Genomic DNA, 21,250 nt, shown 5'->3' with positions numbered 1-21,250 from the left:
AATTTTAAAGACCAAGGACCGAGAGTGTATTTTTGGGTGAATACTCGCGATGTTTTGACCTTATCGCGAGATAGGCTAACCCTAAAAGGGAAACCTAAAATATCTTTCACTATTCACCAAACACTTTTACTTTTCACTATCTCTTCTCTCTCTTCTTCATCCTTCAAACCCTAATCTTTTTCAAAAACATCATCAATCCGGCCCTCATTATCAACCATGCCGTTGAATCCAGATCACGCTCCCTCGGTATTCCACCATAACATCATCTTTCATCCTCTATTCTTGTTTCTGGGTTCTCGGAAATCGAGACGACGGTTCAGATGAAACGTCGCCTTGATCCACGGCTGGATTTCTTTAATGTTGTTCATATCATGATTAGAAACTGATTTTAGGACTTTTGGTTTATGTTAATGATCATTAGATTTTAGTCTTAAGTCTGTTTGTTTGAAGTCTGTAGATCTAGGGTTGTTCGAAGTTGCAAGGGTCCAATTGACCAAGTATACCAAAGGGGTTTGCCTTCAAAATTTTCAGAAACCTAATTTGGATCTAGGCGACTCCCAAGAAATTAAAAGGGAATCAAAATGGGAAAAGTTAACTTTTTCGCGTGGACAAGCTTTCGCTTCGCGTGGGCATGCGAAGCGAAACATCTTCTGTTTCGCTTCGTGTGGGCATGCGAAGCGAAATATCATCTGTTTCGCTTCGCATCCCCATGCGAAGCGAAATAAGAACCATGCGAAGAAGTCACACTTAGCAAATTTTTCAGAAATTTGAAACTGAAGCTACTGGACTGTTTTTGGACTTAAGGACTGTTTGGACTCTTGGACTGTTTTGGACTTAAATTTTGTACATATTGGACTTAGAAACTAATAAATAAACTAAAATTAACTTATTAAATCTAAAATGTACATAATTAATTAACTATAAGTAGTTAATTAAATTAAGTAATATATAAATATTTATGGCATATGTATATAATTTATTCTGTTTTTCTTTATTTAATGATGATTCTCATGTTCTTAAATGACTAAATTTCAGGGTCATAATCAATTTTGTGCTCTCGAGTTACCAAAGTCTAAGGCAGATAAAGTGTTCACGTCTATGGTCAAGGGGCTTAAGCAATAACCCCTTGCACATGCTATCTCTGCTGATCCAGCTGTTTATTACAAGTGATTTTTGGACTTCTGAGCATTTGCCAAGATTGCTGATGATTCTCTATCATTTACAACAAAGGTTGCCGGAAAAGAGTTGACTATCACTGAAGCAGACATTAGACGGGTGTTAAAGATTGCTGACGAGCCAGATTATACATATGAGAAGGGAGACAGAAAGAATTTGGTTGAGTTTGTTACACAGATGGGATACGACATCGAGTGGAAGAGCCTCGAGAAGAAACATCTCCCGCCATATTGGAGGTTTCTTTTCCACATCGTGACTCATTGCTTTGCGGATATTCGTGGGGGATTCGATAGCATGAGGGTTGACTGGGTTCGTATCATGTTTGCACTTACGACTCGGGAGGAGTTCAATTACTCTAGAAGGATATTCCTATGTATGTTGGGAAATATCAGGAATGAGGCTACATGGCTTATGTACCCGAGATTTGTACAAATGCTTCTAGATGATTTGATTCCAGATGTTCCAAGGCCGGGGTCAAAGAAAGCTAAGGACAAGAAGTCACTTCCCGAGCCCTATCATGTGAATGAGATCAAGACTTCAATTTTTGGTGTGTTGTTAAGCACCAAGGGCAAGGGATATCAGTATGAGGGACCAAGGCCGGGTCCTAAGTTCGGTTTGTTTGAGGAAACTGAGGCCGCGAGTGACCAGTCTGTTGAGAGTGAAGAGGATGATAAGCCAGAGGTTGAGGCAGAACAAGATTCGTCTGATGAGCCTCCTGAGGACCTCACGAAAGCTAAGCATGATCTAAAGAGGAAGGATACTGAGAAGGGCAAGGTTGTTGATTTGGGGGAGGAAGAGGAAGACCAGCCGCCCTTGAAGCATCTGAGGAAACTTGGGGACTCAGAAGTCATCCAAGCTCATGGTCAAGATTCCCTCTCAAGGTAAATCCTCTGACCAACTTATAATCACCAAAGAAGCCTTAGCCAAAGCCCTCAAGGACTTAGATGTAACCAAAATCCAAATCCCTACCTATAGGAAGCCAAAGAACAGAAAGAAAGAAAGAAAAATCCAAGAAAACCAAAACCTTACTCCATGACTCGCCCGAATCCTCACCCGAACCCACACCAATAGACCAACCAATATCGACATTCCTACCCCAAATACCACCCTCACCACCTCAAGACCAACCACGACCATCTACACCGACTGAACCCATTCAAACCAAATCCATAACCACACCACCTACACAACCTACCTCAATTTTCACATCCTCTATCTTCAGTTCACCAATCCAAACAACCAGCTTATAGAGCCAAACCTTTATAACTTCGCCACCCCAATCCACAACACCACCTGCCAAACACCCAACACCACCCACCACTACAACTTCACCAATCCTTACCCAATCTATTACCCTACCTTTGCAAACAACCTCACCACCCATAGTGTCCATTACACCACCATCCACTATCATTTCACGCAAACCTATTGCCCGAGCGAAGTCTTCGACACCTCTAGTGTACGCCGATCCTATCCTCGATAGGATCGTCGCACTGGAGGAATCCAACGCAAAAAGGGCGGAACAAGAAATAAGGCTCCTCAAGTTTATCAAAGATATGAAACAAAAGGCGCTTGAGGATGAGAAGGAGAAGGGGTCATTAAAAGCAAGGGTTCAAGAATTGGAGGATCACAAAGAGATAAATGAGGACAAAATTAAAAGTCAACGCCTCCTGATCAACACGCTTCACACCAGAGTGCAGAATCAACAACTGTTGATGAACGAAAAAGCCTCTCAAAACGCTAATCTGAGGGCAGATCACTCCAGGCTTGTTGACAGGTTGGTTACACTTGAGAGAAATTTGCCAACTGCAAGTGCTCTTAGAACAATTCTCAATAAGAAGATCGAGGATGCAACAAGGAGATGGGATGTTGAGAAAGAGGCTACGAACTCCAAAGTTTCACATATAGAGAATCAGCTAGCATCCTCCGCCTCGCTCGCTACACTAATAGCTAAGAATGCGACACTGCGAACCAAGATGGAGGCCATACAAGCCAAAGTTCAAGAGCATGATCGACTACATGAGCTTCAACTGAAGACGAATGAGGAGTTGGTGAGCAAGTATCAAGCGGCCTCAGACCTTATGGGTATTCATGAGGATGACTTTCATGGTCTGGAGGATCGACTTGATACAGTTTTCAAGAGTTGGAGAAGGTCTAGTGAAACTTCTCAGGCTGGTGGATCCCAACCTACCGCAGGTCCGAGTGTGGCCTTGCGAGGAGTTCGGGTTGTGGCGTCTGAGGGTAAGGCAACTATTGGTTGCTTGGTACAACAGGGTGGCCAAGCCATTAGTGGGGTAAGTACCAGCTTGGGTCCTGAACAACAAGTACAACCTCAGGTCCAAGCTGGTGATAAAGAAAGTGATAATGGTGATGACGAAGATGATGAGGATGATGATGATGAAGAAGATGACAATGTGCATGACAACTTTGATGAAGATGATGATGACGATGATAGTGGAAATGGAGGAGACGGAGGGGATGGGGCAACAGGAGGTGGAGGTGGAGTTAACACTCAATCACCTCCACCCACTCAACATGATTATGAAGACCCCGCTGCCCATGATTCAGCTGGTAAAGTCAGGGAACACGACACAATGATCAGTGACATGTACAAAGAGGTATTCCCTGAAGGTGATTTTGCAAATATGTTGGAAGCTTTTATTAAAGTAGGAGAGGACTTGGAGCAGTACATTACAGCTAACACGGGGCAGTAGAAGACGACTACCTCAACTATTCGCCAAATCCAGATACACCTCCAGCTCAAGTTCAAGCTTCAGAGACTCCTGCCGCTGATCCCATCTCAGATCCAACCGCCGACTTGACACAGGAACCACCTAAGAATAAGAGAAAGACGCACATTGTGTCAAGTCGTGCGTGTGCCCGATTGCTCAATTACCCTTATCATGACGATTCATTGATTGTTTATGTGAAGTATGATAAGAGGAACAGTGTTTGGGCCATCAGAAGATATAGCGGAGACCTTATTTATCTCAACCACCACGAGCTGAAGTCATTACCAGAGCTTGACATTAATTATCTCTTAAAAGCTCTAGGCCATGGTGCGGTTGGTAGTACGTTAGAAAGTTGGGTCCCCGATTATCTACATTGTCAATCGAAAGTGGACTACAAAGATTTAGAGCTGAATAAGGGTCGCAAGTACAAGAACCCAAGAGAGATCAACCCAACTACCGGAGAGCCTCGCACTATGTGGAGATACAAGGCGCCGAAAGACTGTCACGAGATTTATCACGGCGAGCCTTACCTTCCCAACACTATCCGAGATTTCATTGATTGGGAGTTTGATAATAAAACCAGTGAAGCCGTCATCCACTGCCGTGAAATGCACGAGATTAGAGTCTTTGACGAGCATGAGCTTATGGGACTACACATGAGGATGTGAAGAAGCTCTACAACTCACCGCTAGGAACCGTCGAGGATCCAGGTTGTCAGAATACAGACCGGATAGTTGAAGCCTTCAACAAGTTCGTACTTAGACTTGTTGAACTTCCACTAACCGAGGACGAATGTTTGGTCTACGACACCGACGGGTTCCAATACTAAAGACTAGAGGAGATTGTTAGACCCATTTTGTTTATGATAGTCTTTTGTATTGTAATTGTTTCTCTTGGGCTTAATTGTTTACTATGTATGTATTGGCCCAAGGGAAAAACATGTAATGAAGCCCATTGGGCATATGGTGTGATATGTTTCTCATGTATGCTTCTCTATAAATAGAGAAGCATGCCATGAGAGATAGTTGTTGACAAAATAGAAAATCTTTTGCCAAAATCCTATCTTACCTACATACTTACTCTCTAGCCTTCACTCTCTCACTCTAACTTTCCATATCCGAAAATAAACTCTCAAGATCCGAGACCACTTAGGTGACTTAGTGTGATTTCTGCTAGCACTAAGTTTGGTTGATCCAAAGATTATTGTTAGATCCACCTGCGTTAGGACCTACAAAATCTTTAGAGATTTCGAATAATTTAGGAACATCACGAAAAAAATGTGTAAAACATTTATGGCTCCTACATAAATAAGGAGCTCCAAAACAGCTACAAAATAAAATATCAATAGAATATAGAATGGCAATAGACAAACAAAACCAATCCTGATGAATAAACATAATAAAAAGAATTGTCAAATAATATTACTCCCACGCCTCTTAAGTCCTAGTATACTTGCCTTGCCTATATGTTAATTACAAACGTAATCATTAAAAAATTGATCATCGGATATAATTTTGTTTTCCCAAATAGCTTATTCGAGTTTTTTTCCTAAATTGGTGCAGATGGAAAAATTGTTTATCAACTTGATGTAGTTTGAAACATATTTACCATTTTGGTGTAAATGTTGTTAAATCTTATGTGAGGATAAGTGTCAAGATCTTCATGTCAAGATCTTGTTGGCTCTATAACCTGTCAGATGACAAATTTTAAGAGGCCTAGTCGTTTTTGGAATGACCATTTTGAGTATTTGTAGAATTGATGACTATTCTACAAATTTATCATTTTAATAATTTTTAACAAAATATAAAATAAAATAAAATTGGGTGACTAGAAAACAAAATGTAACCATCTCACCTGCTAATACTACTTTTGTATTGTAATGAACAGTCAATTATTGTTTTTGGGATAAGTTACGTCTTATCATATTTTGCAATATTTATGATAAGGATGTTTCAAATGTGAAATAAGATATGTTTTAACAATGTAAAATATCGTAAACCAAAATATATAGAACCGGTAACTAAGTCCGTGTATCTATAGTTTAGACGAACAAAGTATACATTACCAGCTACCCAAACATTCGAGTCACGTAAGCCCACATAGAGTTGAAATATTTGTATATATAATTGATACGAAACTTCGCACAGCTGGGCATGGGAAGCAGTGATGCGGCATTCGCTGAAAACGGTTATTGGAGCAATGGTGGTGGGTCGGCTGTGATATTGAAACAGGTGGTGTTAAGTGAAACGGGTATTACCGTTTTAGGTTCAATTGTTAGAACTTGATTTGTTACTGTAGGCAGGAATGGGAAGAACACGGGACAAAATTAGCTTAAGTTAGAGCATGACAAAGAGCACTACCAGGAATTATTAATATAACCCCGGTAAAATAATTAGCTAAACTAGTTTTGTAAAATTAGCTAAACTAGTTTTGTAAAAGTATGATTGAAGTATTGAGTACTTAATAAAATAATCTAATGTAATCCCGGTAAAATGTTGCATTAAACTTTTTAACTTGTTGCATTGTATATTTGTTTATACTTGAAGCAACCTTTTACAAATGGGCGGATCATGTGAAGTTGAATTAGATCTAATTAAAACAATCTTTTCTAACAATGCCCACAAATTATTCGGAGCAACAAATATATATTCATTTGAAAAACCATGGATCATATGCTATATATAGCATTTTGGACAAAACCTTAGGTAATTTATAAACATATGAAAATAGATTTTAAGCAATGCATCTTTTTATATAAATTAATTAAACTATACAAGTTGTGTGTATCTATGTTGTTTTCTTGATTCTTGCAAGTGTTTTTTGATACACAGGCCGGTTCTGATTAGGCTTAACAAAAGAGCTACTATCATGGAATTTTAGTGGTATAATAAAGTGCCATCAGGTTTTATCTGGTCTAGTTTCCTATGTTAGTCATGTTCTATATATATATATATATATTTTTTTTTTCATATGCAAGTTAATATTGGTTATGGAAATTGATCCTACCAAGCAAGACATCATGTGCCACTAGATAAAAGCAACAAAACTCCATTGAAGGGTAATGGAAATCAACCCAACTCAAAAACATGTAAATCTGATAAATCGGCCGGAACAGACCAGAAAAATCTGGAATCGAGTTAATGTTAATAAATATCTGAGCACCAAAACTTACTGATCACCCAGTAAACAATATTCTTGGCTTTGCTGCTAATGATGGTTGATAAGTATTTCGTTGAAATTTTGCACATGTTATCTTTTTGAATGTAGATACATAATATTCAGTTGAATTTGGATCATCATAAGTTTTTAGATTATGCCACGAAATGACAGTTAAACATTATGAGAAGCAAAAAATTTTTGTTTTGGTTTGGAGGAAGGAGGAAGACATGGTCCCCACGAGTACTAAACTGGAAAATAGGAACAATGGCCTTCATCTGCTTTGTGGAGCATTTGTTGGCTGGCTGCTCTTCATGGGTTAAACCTTAATGGTAAGGTGTTTTCTTGATGGGGCTTGTCTTGTCTATTGTAAAAGTGAAGGTACTATTAAGTCTACAACACAGGGCAACCCTCATTAATATATAGACTATAGAAGCTTATATTTGCTGTATTGACCATTGTAGAGGTAATGCCCCAAATATCAACAGACGTGATAGAAAACGTAATAAGTCACTATCAATGGTGGGGTCAAGAGGATAACGGAAGGATCTCAAGGGTAGAAGCATGAAAGTGGTCCTGATATGGGACCACTACATGACATCATTGTAGATGCGACAACTATGTATATATATATTGTCAAGATGTTAAATCATATTCGTTCGTGAAATGTATAAGAACACATTAACCTACTCCTTGCACTTAATTTAAGTTCTCTGGTGAGGTGTGTGTTATCGAGTATTCATCATCCCGGTGGAACTTGCTTCAGCATTAATGGTTCTATATTTTCATATCCTAGTCTTGTTAATGAGTCGGGGAAAGGTCAAGCTTAAACTCAGATTGATTAGCCGGGTCGTTTACAACCGAGTTGAGAACTTTTTTCAAGCAAGCTTTCAACTATTTGAATAGCCATAACTCAACGTGATCACTACTTGGAGTATGGGTTCTAGAAAGTCAATTGTTATTTGAGAGAAAACATCCTATAGTCTAATATTAATAACTAACTTTCAATAGCATATAAATCTCTACAAACTAAAAGCATGTTTGGGATTGAGTTTAAAAAATGTTTTTTTGGATTATTAGTGTTTTCAAAAAGCCAATAAGTTAAAATGCATTTGTCAATCACAAAAATCTTTTTTATTTTAGTTTTTTGAAAGGGTTAAAAAGCAGTTTTTCAAAAGCCCTAACTCCTGGCTTTTCAAAATGGTTTTTTGAAAAAGCCAATAAACCAATAAACATTTTTCAAACTCAATCCCAAACCTGCTCTAAGTGCGATCAGCATTTCAAGATTAACACAAAATTCGCTACCGAATATGTTTGTAATACAATAAAACCAAGATTCAAATAAAGCTCAGCATAATACAACGCATATATATACATCGTCAAGGTTCAGCAAATTAGTTGAGAAGACGAATACTATGTGATGAAACAAAAACCTACGATGCAGGACATTAAGTTTTAGGTTTAACTCAAATGAGACTAACCAAGCCGAATCATGGTTAACCTTGAACTAGGATTGTTTACAATATTAGTCTAGCTGAGCCGGCTTGTTATAACTGAGTCGATTTCGAGCAAGCTGTTTTCAAGATTTTTTGGATGAGGTTCAAGATATTCAGACAATACTAATAGACACACACTAAGTTCTAATTTTAAAGTACTTTATAGTCGATTTTCAGAAGAGGTTGAGTTTTCCTGTAGGAATCAGAATTTTTTGTGTATGTACACTTCGGAGCTGTTTGGTAGCCTGACAGTCATTAAGAGGCTACATATTAATGGTTTATAGTCTTTTAATAATTAAGAGGTAACCTTAAGTCTGAATGATTAAGAGAGCTATCTCTTAATGGTTACCTCTTAACCATTTAGACTTAAGGCTACCTCTCCATTAAGAGGTAGCCTTTTAATGGCTGTTAAAAAACTGACAAACAGCCCCTTAGTAACTAAGGATATCAACTAAGTCATCAATGATTTAAAATTCAAAATATTGACAACTAAATGCATGTGAATGATAAACTAATAAATTTATTTGGTGGGATGGTAAAGTGGTTAGAATATAGAATAAAAGGTCAAGGATTGAATCCTTGTATGGTGTAACGTTTAACCGTTAAAGAAAAAACAGACCCGCAGGAGCACGATCATTCCTATATACCAAAAATAGGTATAGTGAATCTTATGATGTGATTTAAGAAAGCACTAGAATTACTAAATTACACGGTTTGTGGAACCCATGTCCATAACGTATTGTTTGCATTGAATTAAATTGCTTCACTGTGCTGTCCATTGTGATAGAGTAAGTTATTATGATATGATGTTTCCGTCGTGAATTATTTAATTTTAGGCATATGATGATGGCTTCGTAAAGTATCCATGACAACGACACTCTTCTTTATGCGTATGGTGACTTTTGGGCAATATGTTGGTCCTCTAGATGGATCTCACAACTTTACCCGGATCAATCCGCGTTGTTAGTTAACGGAAATCACTAACAACACTCGGATCTCGGATCTTAGTTTGTAAAAAATAAAAGAGAGAAAAAGGGAGAGGTTGGAAGGACTTTTATTTCCTGGAGTTGTGTAAAAGGGTTCTAGTGAAGAAATGGGTCAAGTGACCCTTTTATAGGGTCCCCATTGCTCCAAAGTTAACATTTTAACCGTACAAAATAAACGTACCGAGTGCGTAATACATCAACTAGAAGCAAACTAGAACGACATACACAATCCTAATAACAATATAGAATATTGACCCTACACAATAATACATCTAGGTATCTTGTCCACAACATTTCTGGAATATTTCAAGATCATTAAAGCACCCAAAACGGGATGATAACGATAGGCGTGGACATTGTAATGACATACAAGGCATCTGCAGCCACTCTATCGTTGAGCTCATGTGTGTGTGATCGACGGTCTGCAAGAACATATCACATATGCATAAAGATGTGCTAGAGTGGGCCAAAATAAAAAACTAAAAGTATAAGTATTTGATATGATGATGGGGCTTGATGTGAATTCTATAGAGTATGGACAATGCAATAAAAGTATTTTGTTATCAGCTAGCTGGCAGTAGTCAACTATGACAAATAAAATGATACCGACGTTTCAAGTTGTAAACATTGATATTTGTATCAATTATTTTTTGGAACATATATAGTCCACTAAAATCCATTAAACGGTATTTCACCCGACAATGTAAAAGTGACAGGATATAGTCACGATCTTTTACAAACTCAGTTATTGACTTTTGTATATTTAGTTTTATACACGTGGTATATCATGCATAGACATGATTATGTTGGATGGATTTAGATATCACAATTTCTTTACTATAGGCAGCATAATTTGATACGTAGGAATAAAATGAAACATTGTTGGATGGATTTAGATATCACAATTTCTTTATAGGCAGCGTAATTTGATACGTAGGAATAAAATGAAACATTGTTTTCCATAAGAAATTTTATTCTAACAAAATCATTCATTCGCACCATCTTTTTTTTCTTTTTTATTTTATTCCTCTTCCAGTCTTTCACAATACTTTCTCGACACCACAACGACTTGAGCACCATTAATGTCACACCCTGACCAAAGACGGATTATACGTCGGGACGAACTTATGATTGCTCATAGTTCATGACACTATTTAAAGTTGTAATATTTATGATCATATCACATTAAGGTTCAAACAAGTACATCAATCAATCTGAACTAACAACTGTGCAATTATTCTTTTATTAATAGCCTAGGTCGATAGCGGTTCTAAATGTCGCCATCTTCAAATGTACGAAAATAAATTTGTCAACAATAAGGTTAATTGGTGAGCAAACATAAGATTTATAACATATAATATGAGAAAAATACAATTCACAAGTCATTTGATGCATAGTATACCAACATAATCAAAATGTAACAAACATTTGTGTCCACTATTGAGACTGTAAAAGCGTGTCTGTTATTAAGAACGGAAAAATGTGTCCATTATTGTGAATGAGCCAAGTGTGTGAATCATGTTCATTATTGAAAATGAACAAGTGTGCATTCACTATTGAGAGTGAGCGCATCGTGTATGAGTATAGGCATCCATCATAAACAAAACTGTAAACACATAGCACATAATCATAATCATAATGTAAGCATTAAAACAAGCAAAGACGTATTGTTAACTTGTGTTGTAAAAGTTGTGATAATCATGAGTTGTATAATGCGTGTACATGTCACACCCCAAAAACGTTAAAAATAAAAAGGGGTTATGTTTAGTCACATGTAAAGTAGCACGTAAAGATGAAGAGTAAGCGAGCTAAACGAGTGAATCGGACAAGTTCAGTTCAATGATTGATCCTAGAAGATGAAATTATTATAGGTTCAATAATAGGTTCGTAAGAAATGTAAAGACAAGAAAAGAGATCGAGAATTCGGTTCATGGTTTCAAAGTTTTGGTGATAAAAGTTAAGGTTTGATAAAAAAAATAGATATTGCACTATAATTCATATTTTTGGTCGTTTTGGTTTTAAATTATTATGTTTTAGATGTTAAATAAAAGATTTGCTCAAGATAATAAATTGTTAGTCAATATTAATGTGTTCGGTTCGTTTTGAAATAATGAACCGATCTTTATAAAAGAGAAAGAAAGTGTTTAAGTGAGTAGTTCGGTTTTAAGTCGGGTTTGTTTCCAACAAGTTTGAAATGTCAAAATTATTTTGATAACAAAGAAAAATCATATTTTAGTTATGTTTATGAAAAGTCCAAACTCGGACATAAACCAAATTAATGAACTGAGGACGAGATTGATACACCACCTTTGTCAACTGAATTTACAACATGGTTATGATCAAAATATGATAATGTACAAAAAATGACAATTACTTACCGTAGATGATGGAATAGCGAGTATGAGACTTGAGGACGGTTTGACTTTAGAAGGTCAAAGATAGCTAGAACACCAAATTGAAGAACAAAGTTGCAATTGGGAGGAGTTTAGTAAAGTGTTTTCAAAAGTTAGAGCATGTATTTATAGTGCAAAACTTGTTAATAACAATGGTTGACTGGATTTATTTGTCAAGCAAGTCTTTAGCCAAATCTTAAGCAAATATAATAAGGGAATTGATTGATTTGATCAAGAATTAATGAAAGATTGATGTTTTACAGCGGGGAAAATGATTTAGAAACATGGAGAAACGTCCCAACCAGCCATAAGGCATGAAAATTGGCGAAAATCAACCAAGAAGAAGACTAGCCGGTTGAATAGCAAATTTTCGCGTATCTAGGCATCTGTCGCGTGCCACGAAAGGCTGAAGCCTTAGGCTTCACGACGTGCACCCCAAAAGGGACTCAGCAAATCCTTAAAACCGTCGTGTGTCGCGAAGGAAGGGAGATGGATCCTTCGCGACGCACGACGAACATAAAAGAAAGGAACTTTGGTTTTTGACTCTTTTTACCCCGGACTTTCATTAAATGCAATTTAAGCATAAAATACATGAAATAGAACTTGCGATCAAGTTCATAACATCATAAACGTCACAAATACTAAGCATCACCATAAATGTTAAATGACATGAAATTCAATATTTTTATTAATAAATGAAGATCTAAACTATATCGAAATTTTAAACGGACCGGATTTTAAAATTGACGAATGTCACAACTCACAACTACCTTCACCACCATCATCACCATTGCCATTGCCACCGTTGTTACTGTCACAATCGATATTGTTACCACCACCACCACCGCTTAACCCCCACGCACCCGCCACTGCTATCATTATCATTTTTTTTTTTTGGTAAATTTTATTAATTTGAAGTAGGGGCATTGTTGTCGTTTGTATTTTAATTTTGCGTATTTTCATAGCTATCAAACAGCATAAAGTAATGAGTTATTTAATTTCCAAATGCTAACTAAACAAGAAATAGAATGATCATGATCCATTCTATTTCGTTCATTTCATTTCCTCGTTCTTTTCATCACCCTATCCAATAAGAATTATAAAATATTATGAAATGGGTGTTTTAAGATTTTTATAACTCTCACTTATTGTTCTTTATTAGAAAGTTTTCTCACTTATTACCCTTTTTAGCTCTGTGCGGTTAAATAATTCTGTTAAGTAACCCTGTGTTGTGGGTATTTAAAAGATCAAGATGAATTTAACCTATCATATTGCGCCACATGACGCTAACTGGACCCCTTGTCATTAGTGCCACCTTTGAATTCACCTTGTTGTCGTTTGCGCCGTTGAATTCATCCATTCGTGAGCGAAACCATCAGTTTTTCTCCATTCGCTTGGGCGAGTCAGCTGAATTCATCCATTTGTGACGACCGCTGAAGCGTGACGGTAATGGTTGCACAGGCCAGATGGCTGATCGAATTCATCCCTCAATTCATCTGTTCGCTAGCCACAACGGACAGACTAAGTTGCATTATTGCCGTTTTACTCCTAAACGGCTATTCTCGTAAATGTTGAAGCTTCCTTTTTTTATTTTTTTTTCTTTCCTTTTCATTTATTCTTCCTTTAATTCTTTTTGTCAATTTTAATTTATACACTTGTCGTTATTAATTAATTAATCAACTTATTTATCTTATAAATATTTATTTTATAAAGATATATTAAGGACAAATAATCAGAGAACTCGTTTCATATTTTGAGTGAAATGATAAATTAATAATAACTTTTATGGATATATTTATCATGTTGATTTAATTGGTATAATTTGTATGACCTAAATTTATTTAGACTAAATAAACAAATTTTTTTTTTTTTTAAACCTTAATTGAAAACTATTTTTTTTTTATTTGTGTCAAAAATTGGGTTCCAATACCTATTTTTAAGAGTTTTGGAGTACATGCTTGTTCATACCTATTTTTATTTCTTGTCTGTAATATTTGGTCTTATTGAAATTTTAAGAGTAGCTTTGGATTTGTATATCTAATGAAAACTTAAAATGAAAATAGTTGTAAGTAGGATTGTAGGAACTGATTATCTGTAGTAATGCTATTGATCATTAATGGTTTCCGTGGTTAGCAACAACTTAGTCTATCAATTATAGCAAGATCACTAGCAACTCATAAGTGGCGAGTTGGTCATCAGTGTTAAGTTTTTAATGAAGTAGCAACTTGGAGTATTGATAACTAATTACAATGATAATTTGTCATCAACAATAACTATCGGTAAATTATTTCTATTTATTGTTTTCCACTAGTGTAATTGTCCAACTATCTATAACTATAAGCTCCAACCGAAACATTGCGATGTTCATTCTCTAAGTAGTGAATGCATTTGGTCTATTCAACTTTCTCTACAAGTATTTAAAGCGACTAAATAAATTAAAAAATAAAGCTTAACAAGATGCTAATATGTACAAGTTTTTAACAAGTCAGGGCATTCACTAGCTAGCATTATGGTGTATTGCTCAACGAGAGACCAAAATCTGCATGCCTTCTGGCCAAGTTCCAGCATTTATAACTGATATGGACCCAAAATGATATCCCAATATGTGTAAAACAATCATGACATTATATGAAAGTAATGACACTGTTGCAGGTGAAAAACCCTTATACGCCTATTCACTATAGATGAATGTAAAGTTATATTTTTGAAAGTTCGCATAAAGGTAACATATTACCTATGAAAGATTTAATGTGCATGTGAATTTGTTATATTATGTGTGGTATGGTTCGCTCAATCACGCTCGTTATTTTGTTATATTATATATATATATATAGGGCATGTTTTAAAATAACCGGTAAGGTTACTGCTTTATGACTTTGAGGTAATAGGCAAAGGCATTTGCATCTATATCTATTCTTGTGACCACTACCTCAAACAACGTTGTTTTACTTTTAAGTTTTTTATTAGTTTAAACTTTTATAAAACTAGCAATCGATTCAAATGTTTTTATTTTATCTTTAAACTATTCTTTATAAAATGTGTGACGGATTTAACTTTTGTTAAGTTTTTATTTAAAATTTAGCGACTGATAATTTCTGACCAACTTCATTTTACAAACCTATTAATTTATTTTCAGTTACCTTTTTTATAACATTTGCTACTGATCTGTAACCTATATAACTTCAATCTTTAATTACTTTTTACGACCGATTTAATTATCACTTTACTAAGTTTCTTTCTTGAAAAAAACGACAGATTAGCAACACTAACTACCTCAGTAAATTGCTAGTTAAACTACTGTAACTAAACCCAGTTCTATAGTAGTGATTATTATAGAACAAATGTGAGGCATCATTTACCGAGTGAAGGCAGGTTTAAGCTATCATTAGTCATTACTCGTTCGCGGGTGTTAAAAATGGCGGGAAATAAAAAGTAATAATGAAAATGATAGGTGAAATAGGGTAAAATTAACTTTCTTTTGCATGGATGTCAATAGTACTACTCTCTTCAGTCACACTCATTGCAAATGCAGATGTTCCTGAGGAACAAAACTGTCAGTAATATTCAGAAGTCAATTAACTCACAGTTGTAACAAAGACCCAAATTCCATCCCTTTCAACACTACAAAAAAATAAACAAATAAATTATTCATATTCATTTCTATTCACTACAGATTTACTCTAAACACTCTATTATACCATACTGAATGAAGTATCATATGAAAGATATCATACTTCACAGGGTTAACATGCCAAAAAAAATGTTGTTGGACCTTTTTAACCCTCTCTTGCATCACCAAATACCTCGTTTCAGGAATCGAAACGAGAATGTTTTTCAAATCAGGGATATCTTTCTCCTTCACGAAAACCGCAAACGACTCCCAGTTCAAAACCTCAAAAAATGGAGGGACAAAATTGTCCGATATGATAATGGGAACACAGTCATAAAGGATAGCCTCCACAACTCTAGGACTATTAACCTCATAACCTTTAGCACATATGCAATACTTGCTGCTTTTCATGTGTTCAATATAGTTTCGGTTGTGTTTAGATTTTGGTAGCTTTCCAAATATTTTCATTTCCGGGTCTTTATTTTCCCAATGTTTTAAGAGGATTGGACGGACGGGACCGTGCATTCGGCCCGCGAAGAATGCGAGTGTCGTGCGTTGGGAAGCGGGTTTCCCGCCAAATTCTCTTAGCGGGTTCTTAGATGAACTAACGAGTGTTTCGGGTAAAGCAACGTCTTTTCCTATTTTAAATCCTTCATTTTTGACATCCGAGTTGCACATGGCCCGTATGCAAGTATCCATATGTTTCTTTGTTATTGATGGGGTCTGAAAGTAATATATAATATAATAAGCAGCCCGAAACTTTTATTAAACAGTACAAGACAAGACCGGTAAAAGACTGGTCCTAACATGAGCAGAGAAGGGCCTATCTGCTGAAATTAAGTTTAGGCATTCAATGGGCCCGTTGGGCCTTGTTATTGATGGGGTCTGAAAGTAATATATAAAATAATAAGCAGCCCGAAACTTTTATTAAACTGTACAAGACAAGACCGGTAAAAGACTGGTCCTAACATGAGCAGAGAAGGGCCTCTCTCCTGAAATTAAGTTTAGGCATTAATTGGGCCCGCTGGGCCTTGTTATTGATGGGGTCTGAAAGTAATATATAAATAATAAGCAGCCCGAAACTTTTATTGAACTGTACAAGACAAGACCGGTAAAAGACTGGTCCTAACATGAGCAGAGAAGGGCCTATCTCCTGAAATTAAGTTTAGGCATTCAATGGGCCCGTTGGGCTTTGTTATTGATGGGGTCTGAAAGTAATATATAAAATAATAAGCAGCCCAAAACTTTTATTAAACTGTACAAGACAAGACCGGTAAAAGACTGGTCCTAACATGAGCAGAGAATGGCCTATCTCCTGAAATTAAGTCTAGGCATTCAATGGGCCCGTTGGGCCTACATGGTCCGATTAAAGCATGTTTATTTATTTTTTCAAATATAAATAATATAACTATTTTACCCTTATTAATACTTAAAACTATAAATTTCCCAAATTTTCATATTTACCAATTTGTAAAAAAAAATTGTCATTTTTACAAAAAAAGTACAAAAAACAAAAAAAAACATTTTTTTGGTTTTTTTTTCCTTTTCTTTAAATCTTTCGCTAAGACCATGTGTAGCGGATAAAAGCCCATGCCACCTCCACCACCCGCATCGGATCACTTTTGCAGGTTTTGGGCTTGAAGGGGCGTTACACCGCACGGGAGGGGGCGCAAAGACCTGTGCGATGGGGCAAAGAGGGATGTTGCAATGGGGACGTGGACTGCGGCTCCCATGTGGCTGGTGGCGTCGTGTGCTTTAATCCATTACCCCCAGCCTAATGAGTTCTTTTTAATCTTTTTTGTGCTTTTACTAGTTTTTATTTTTTGTGCTTTTTCAATATTTAATTTCATCTAAGTATAATCTACTCTTCTTTATCATGAACTTTTGGAGTAACAATCACATATATATAAGTGACAATCATCAAAATGAAAAACAAACGCTAATATTTTAATTTTGAAAGGGTATCTTTGTCATTATCTGAACTTTCAGTTAGGGAGGGGATACACGCAATTTAAGTTTTGGGTTGGATAGTATGCAATTAGTGAAGTTTACAAGGTGATATATGGAATTCTCCCATTAAAAGATTCACTGAAAAATGCTTACCCTACAAAAATTTAGTAAATAAGATAAACCTCAACAATAACTTTGAAGTTTCTTTTATGAATTTTAAACTAAAAAGTTCGCATAAAAAAAAGATTTAACCCAAAAATAAAATTCAAGTTCAATGAAAATGAACAGAGAAAACAGAAAGTAGTTGTTTGGACCAAACTGTTTTATTTTTCAGAAAAGTGCAAGGCCTAGGTAACTGTTAGGACCACATACCAGACTCTCATGGTTCTGGGCTTAACCGGGCTTTTTTGGGCTTTTTTCGGGCCAGCCAACCCAGGCCAGTTCAGGTCAGGCTTGTTTGTGTACCTCTAAATGGAGTTATACAAATCAAATTAAGGATCATATAACTTACCCAATCATGACAAGCTACGAAGAAATGATCAGATCCACCGGTTCTATTCCAGAAATTGTATTTCCCGACAATTAAGTCAAGGTAGTTCTTCAAGTACTGTATAATGTTTTTGTGAGTGTGAGAATCGGGAACATATACTTTTTCTTCCAGCATTCGAGAGCTAAACGGGAGGTAGAACAAATGGGCCTGTTTTGGGTTTTTGGTAACAAAATGTGGGCTTGCTTTCATATGCTTCATGAACCATCCTTCAGAGGCATATATTCCCTTAAGCACTGCTTGTGGCTGGTGAAATATGGGCTTACTTCCCTCCTTGTATATGTATACCTTGAGAATCTTTTCCATTAATTCATAACTCCTGTATTTCATAATAATAATAATAATAATAATAACAACAACAACAACAATAATAAGAATAAGAATAAGAATAATAGAGTTAATTACTCGGATGGTATGTGTGGATTGCCCATATTGCAAGTTTGGTCCTCAAGTTTGAGAAACTACATGTGTGATTGTGTGTTCCTTAATATTTCTAGAGCGTGACACAGATGGTCAAACCACATTACGCCCATCCATTCCGAGGGCCAGCCGCAATGCGCTTTAAAAATTTGGGGACCACGCATGTAGCTTCTTAAAGTTAATAACCAAACTTGCAATATGGGCAAACCACACGAACCATATTTAATTTCATGACAGCTTAAAAAAAAGGAGGAAATTACCTCTTAAATTGTGACACGTTAACAAAAAGGGGAGGATGAAGTTCAGGATCGTTTTCATTGAAATGAGCGTTCTCGATCTGAAACTTTGCATCTTGTAATTCCTGGTCAACTGATAACGACCACCGTGGTTTCTATGGCAGTTTCAGCAATTAGGTACTCACTTCGACCATTGACTAAAACAATTTCATTTAACCAAAAGTGAAAATTATAAAAAAAAATAAGTTGCATACCATAGAAAAGGATGAAGCCCGATTATGAACCAACATATCATGCATCTCTGATATTGTCACTACATTACCCGGACTAACACCTTCATTTGTAGATGACTTGTCTGAATGAACGGGATTTTTCTGTAAATCTTTAAACTCTTTGACAGATGTATTGGGACTTGAATGTATTGTAGGATTATTTATAGTATTTACTGCAGTAGGGGGTGGCAAAGATGGTGAATTTGGTGGTAAAACCGTTGGAGATATTGGACTTAAAGCATGTGAAGTATGACTATGTAAGCTACTTATATTACTGGTGTTTGAGGCATGAAAGCGCGTGGTATTCATAACTATTTGACCCTCGCGTGCAGAAAATAAGGATGATACAACATGACCATTTGGAAACTCAAAATACTGAAACATCATAAACAAAGCAAATACAACTGCTACAAGCCACACGAATCTCTTGGTTTCCAATAAATACTGAAGTTCATGACCCATCTTGAGCTGAATAAATGGTGATTGAAACACAAGGAATCTACCACTGCTGCAAGATTGTAGTTGGTTTCATCAGATTAAATTTTACTGACTAAAGTTGTAAATGAATAATGATAGCAAGCAAAAGTTAATTAAAAATTAATCAATGTGCCACAATTAGCCAATGCGTTGAATTAACCAAAAAGATATCATCGGACCCATTCTCTAAATTGCTTCACCAAACCAGTTTGACATTTTCTCCAAATGTGAAAAAGATCATAATAAGCAAAATAAACACTGCAGGCGGAACCAAGGCACGGGATCGATAAAACACGTTATTATTGCAATAGAAAACTTCTAGACTCAAAAACTCGCTACAATAATTCTCAATTAATCACGCATCCAAAGCCTCTACCCAAGCGCTATATTTATGGATCTAACCCTAAGTCTATGACCAAGACATTACCATATTAAATAATCATTTAATCCTATTACAATTAGAAAACTAGACCGACGTAACTGACTTGTCAGCTTATGTCCATCCATATACACCGACTTGTGAAAACGGTCCAGAATTCGACCAACACTAACTAAAATTGATAATCCAGCCCCAAATAAAAACCCTAGAAAACATATGGTAGCTCAAAAGTCAATACCAACCTAATCTACGTACACAATCCATCGATTATCATAATCAACCACAACCTGAATCTAACGCTATGACAAAATCAAAATCATATTATACTAAAAGCGGAAACATCACGAATTCATCAAAATTTGGTGCGTGCTGTATCAGTCAAACAATTTGGCATTCGATCAAAAAACTTATAGGAGTATTGGTTCAATAAATGAAAGTAGGTAAACAGATATTAAGGGTAAATAAATACGTTTGCTGATAAATACCTAATTTAGAGCAGCAGCAGCAGCAGCAGCCATGGCTGACGATCTGGAACCGAACTTTTATGCCAGACGTGTATCAGAAGCAGAGGGAGGAATATTATTATTATTATTATTATTATTATTGGAAATTGGAAAATGATTCTCGGACAATTATATTATAATAAATTTATTTATAATAAGTTGGAGTGTATATGAAAGTTTCACATTGGTATACCTACTTTCATTTTATCAAGTTTTGACTGTGTCACTTTAAACCGTTTAAAGAGTTTTAGTTAGATGAGCGGATTCTCTTGTTTGTGTTTGTTTGTAGAAATAGAAAGAATGAATGGGTTTGTGTTTGTTTATGTTCCTTCTTAAAACAGACACAGATGTAAGAACGTAAACAAAGAAAACGAATGTGGTTGTGTTTGTTTGTTCGTTGTCGATTACACAGTATTTGGTTGATGCATGAGGGCTAATAGCATTACTAATACCTATGGGCTATTATTTTTATATGTAATGTGTATTACGGATTTTTACTGACCAACTGAATTTTTAGACTTACCTAGAAAGAAAAAAGAAAGCCTTGTACATGATAATCTAAGCATGTTTTGGTTTAAAAGCAAAAGTAATAAGTATCAAGTTCGATTAAGTACTTATATTATTATTTTAAAATGAATTATATATTGAACGTTGTATTAACGCTTAGTAGTCATAATTACCAAAAAATACGTTATTTTTATCTCTTAAGTTAATGGTTGTAATGACAAGTTATTGTTATATATGTGACTCGACTTACCCCAAACAAGAAAATTCTATCAGATACCAGGTTGAGAAGCATTGAGGCATCAAAATAAGCAACCCTAGTGGAGTAAAACCTCATGTCCACCGCTTCTAATTACCAATCAAGAAACTGTAATAATTATGTAAATGAACATAAATTAACAAACGTAAATAAG

At 35.8% G+C, this 21,250-nt stretch overlaps 1 protein-coding gene across 1 annotated transcript; it reads right to left on the bottom strand.

Moving 5' to 3' along the window:
• Window positions 1-15,523: 15,523 nt before the first annotated feature.
• Window positions 15,524-20,404, bottom strand: LOC143599314 (putative glycosyltransferase At5g03795). Its single transcript, XM_077077301.1, has 5 exons — window positions 20,316-20,404; window positions 18,957-19,482; window positions 18,727-18,857; window positions 18,011-18,365; window positions 15,524-16,272 (listed from the first exon to the last, which is right to left on the bottom strand). The coding sequence occupies exons 2-5, from the start codon at window positions 19,434-19,436 to the stop codon at window positions 15,607-15,609; spliced, it is 1,632 nt and encodes a 543-aa protein (XP_076933416.1). The 5' UTR covers window positions 19,437-19,482; window positions 20,316-20,404; the 3' UTR covers window positions 15,524-15,606.
• Between the last annotated feature and the right edge of the window lie 846 nt (window positions 20,405-21,250).

This window comes from Bidens hawaiensis, unplaced genomic scaffold (assembly GCF_021521415.1).
Source record: "Bidens hawaiensis isolate Kalapana, Puna unplaced genomic scaffold, B.hawaiensis_p1.1 tig00051834_1, whole genome shotgun sequence".
In the NCBI taxonomy this organism is placed as follows: domain Eukaryota; kingdom Viridiplantae; phylum Streptophyta; class Magnoliopsida; order Asterales; family Asteraceae; genus Bidens; species Bidens hawaiensis.
This window is presented reverse-complemented; position numbering and strand designations above follow the sequence as displayed.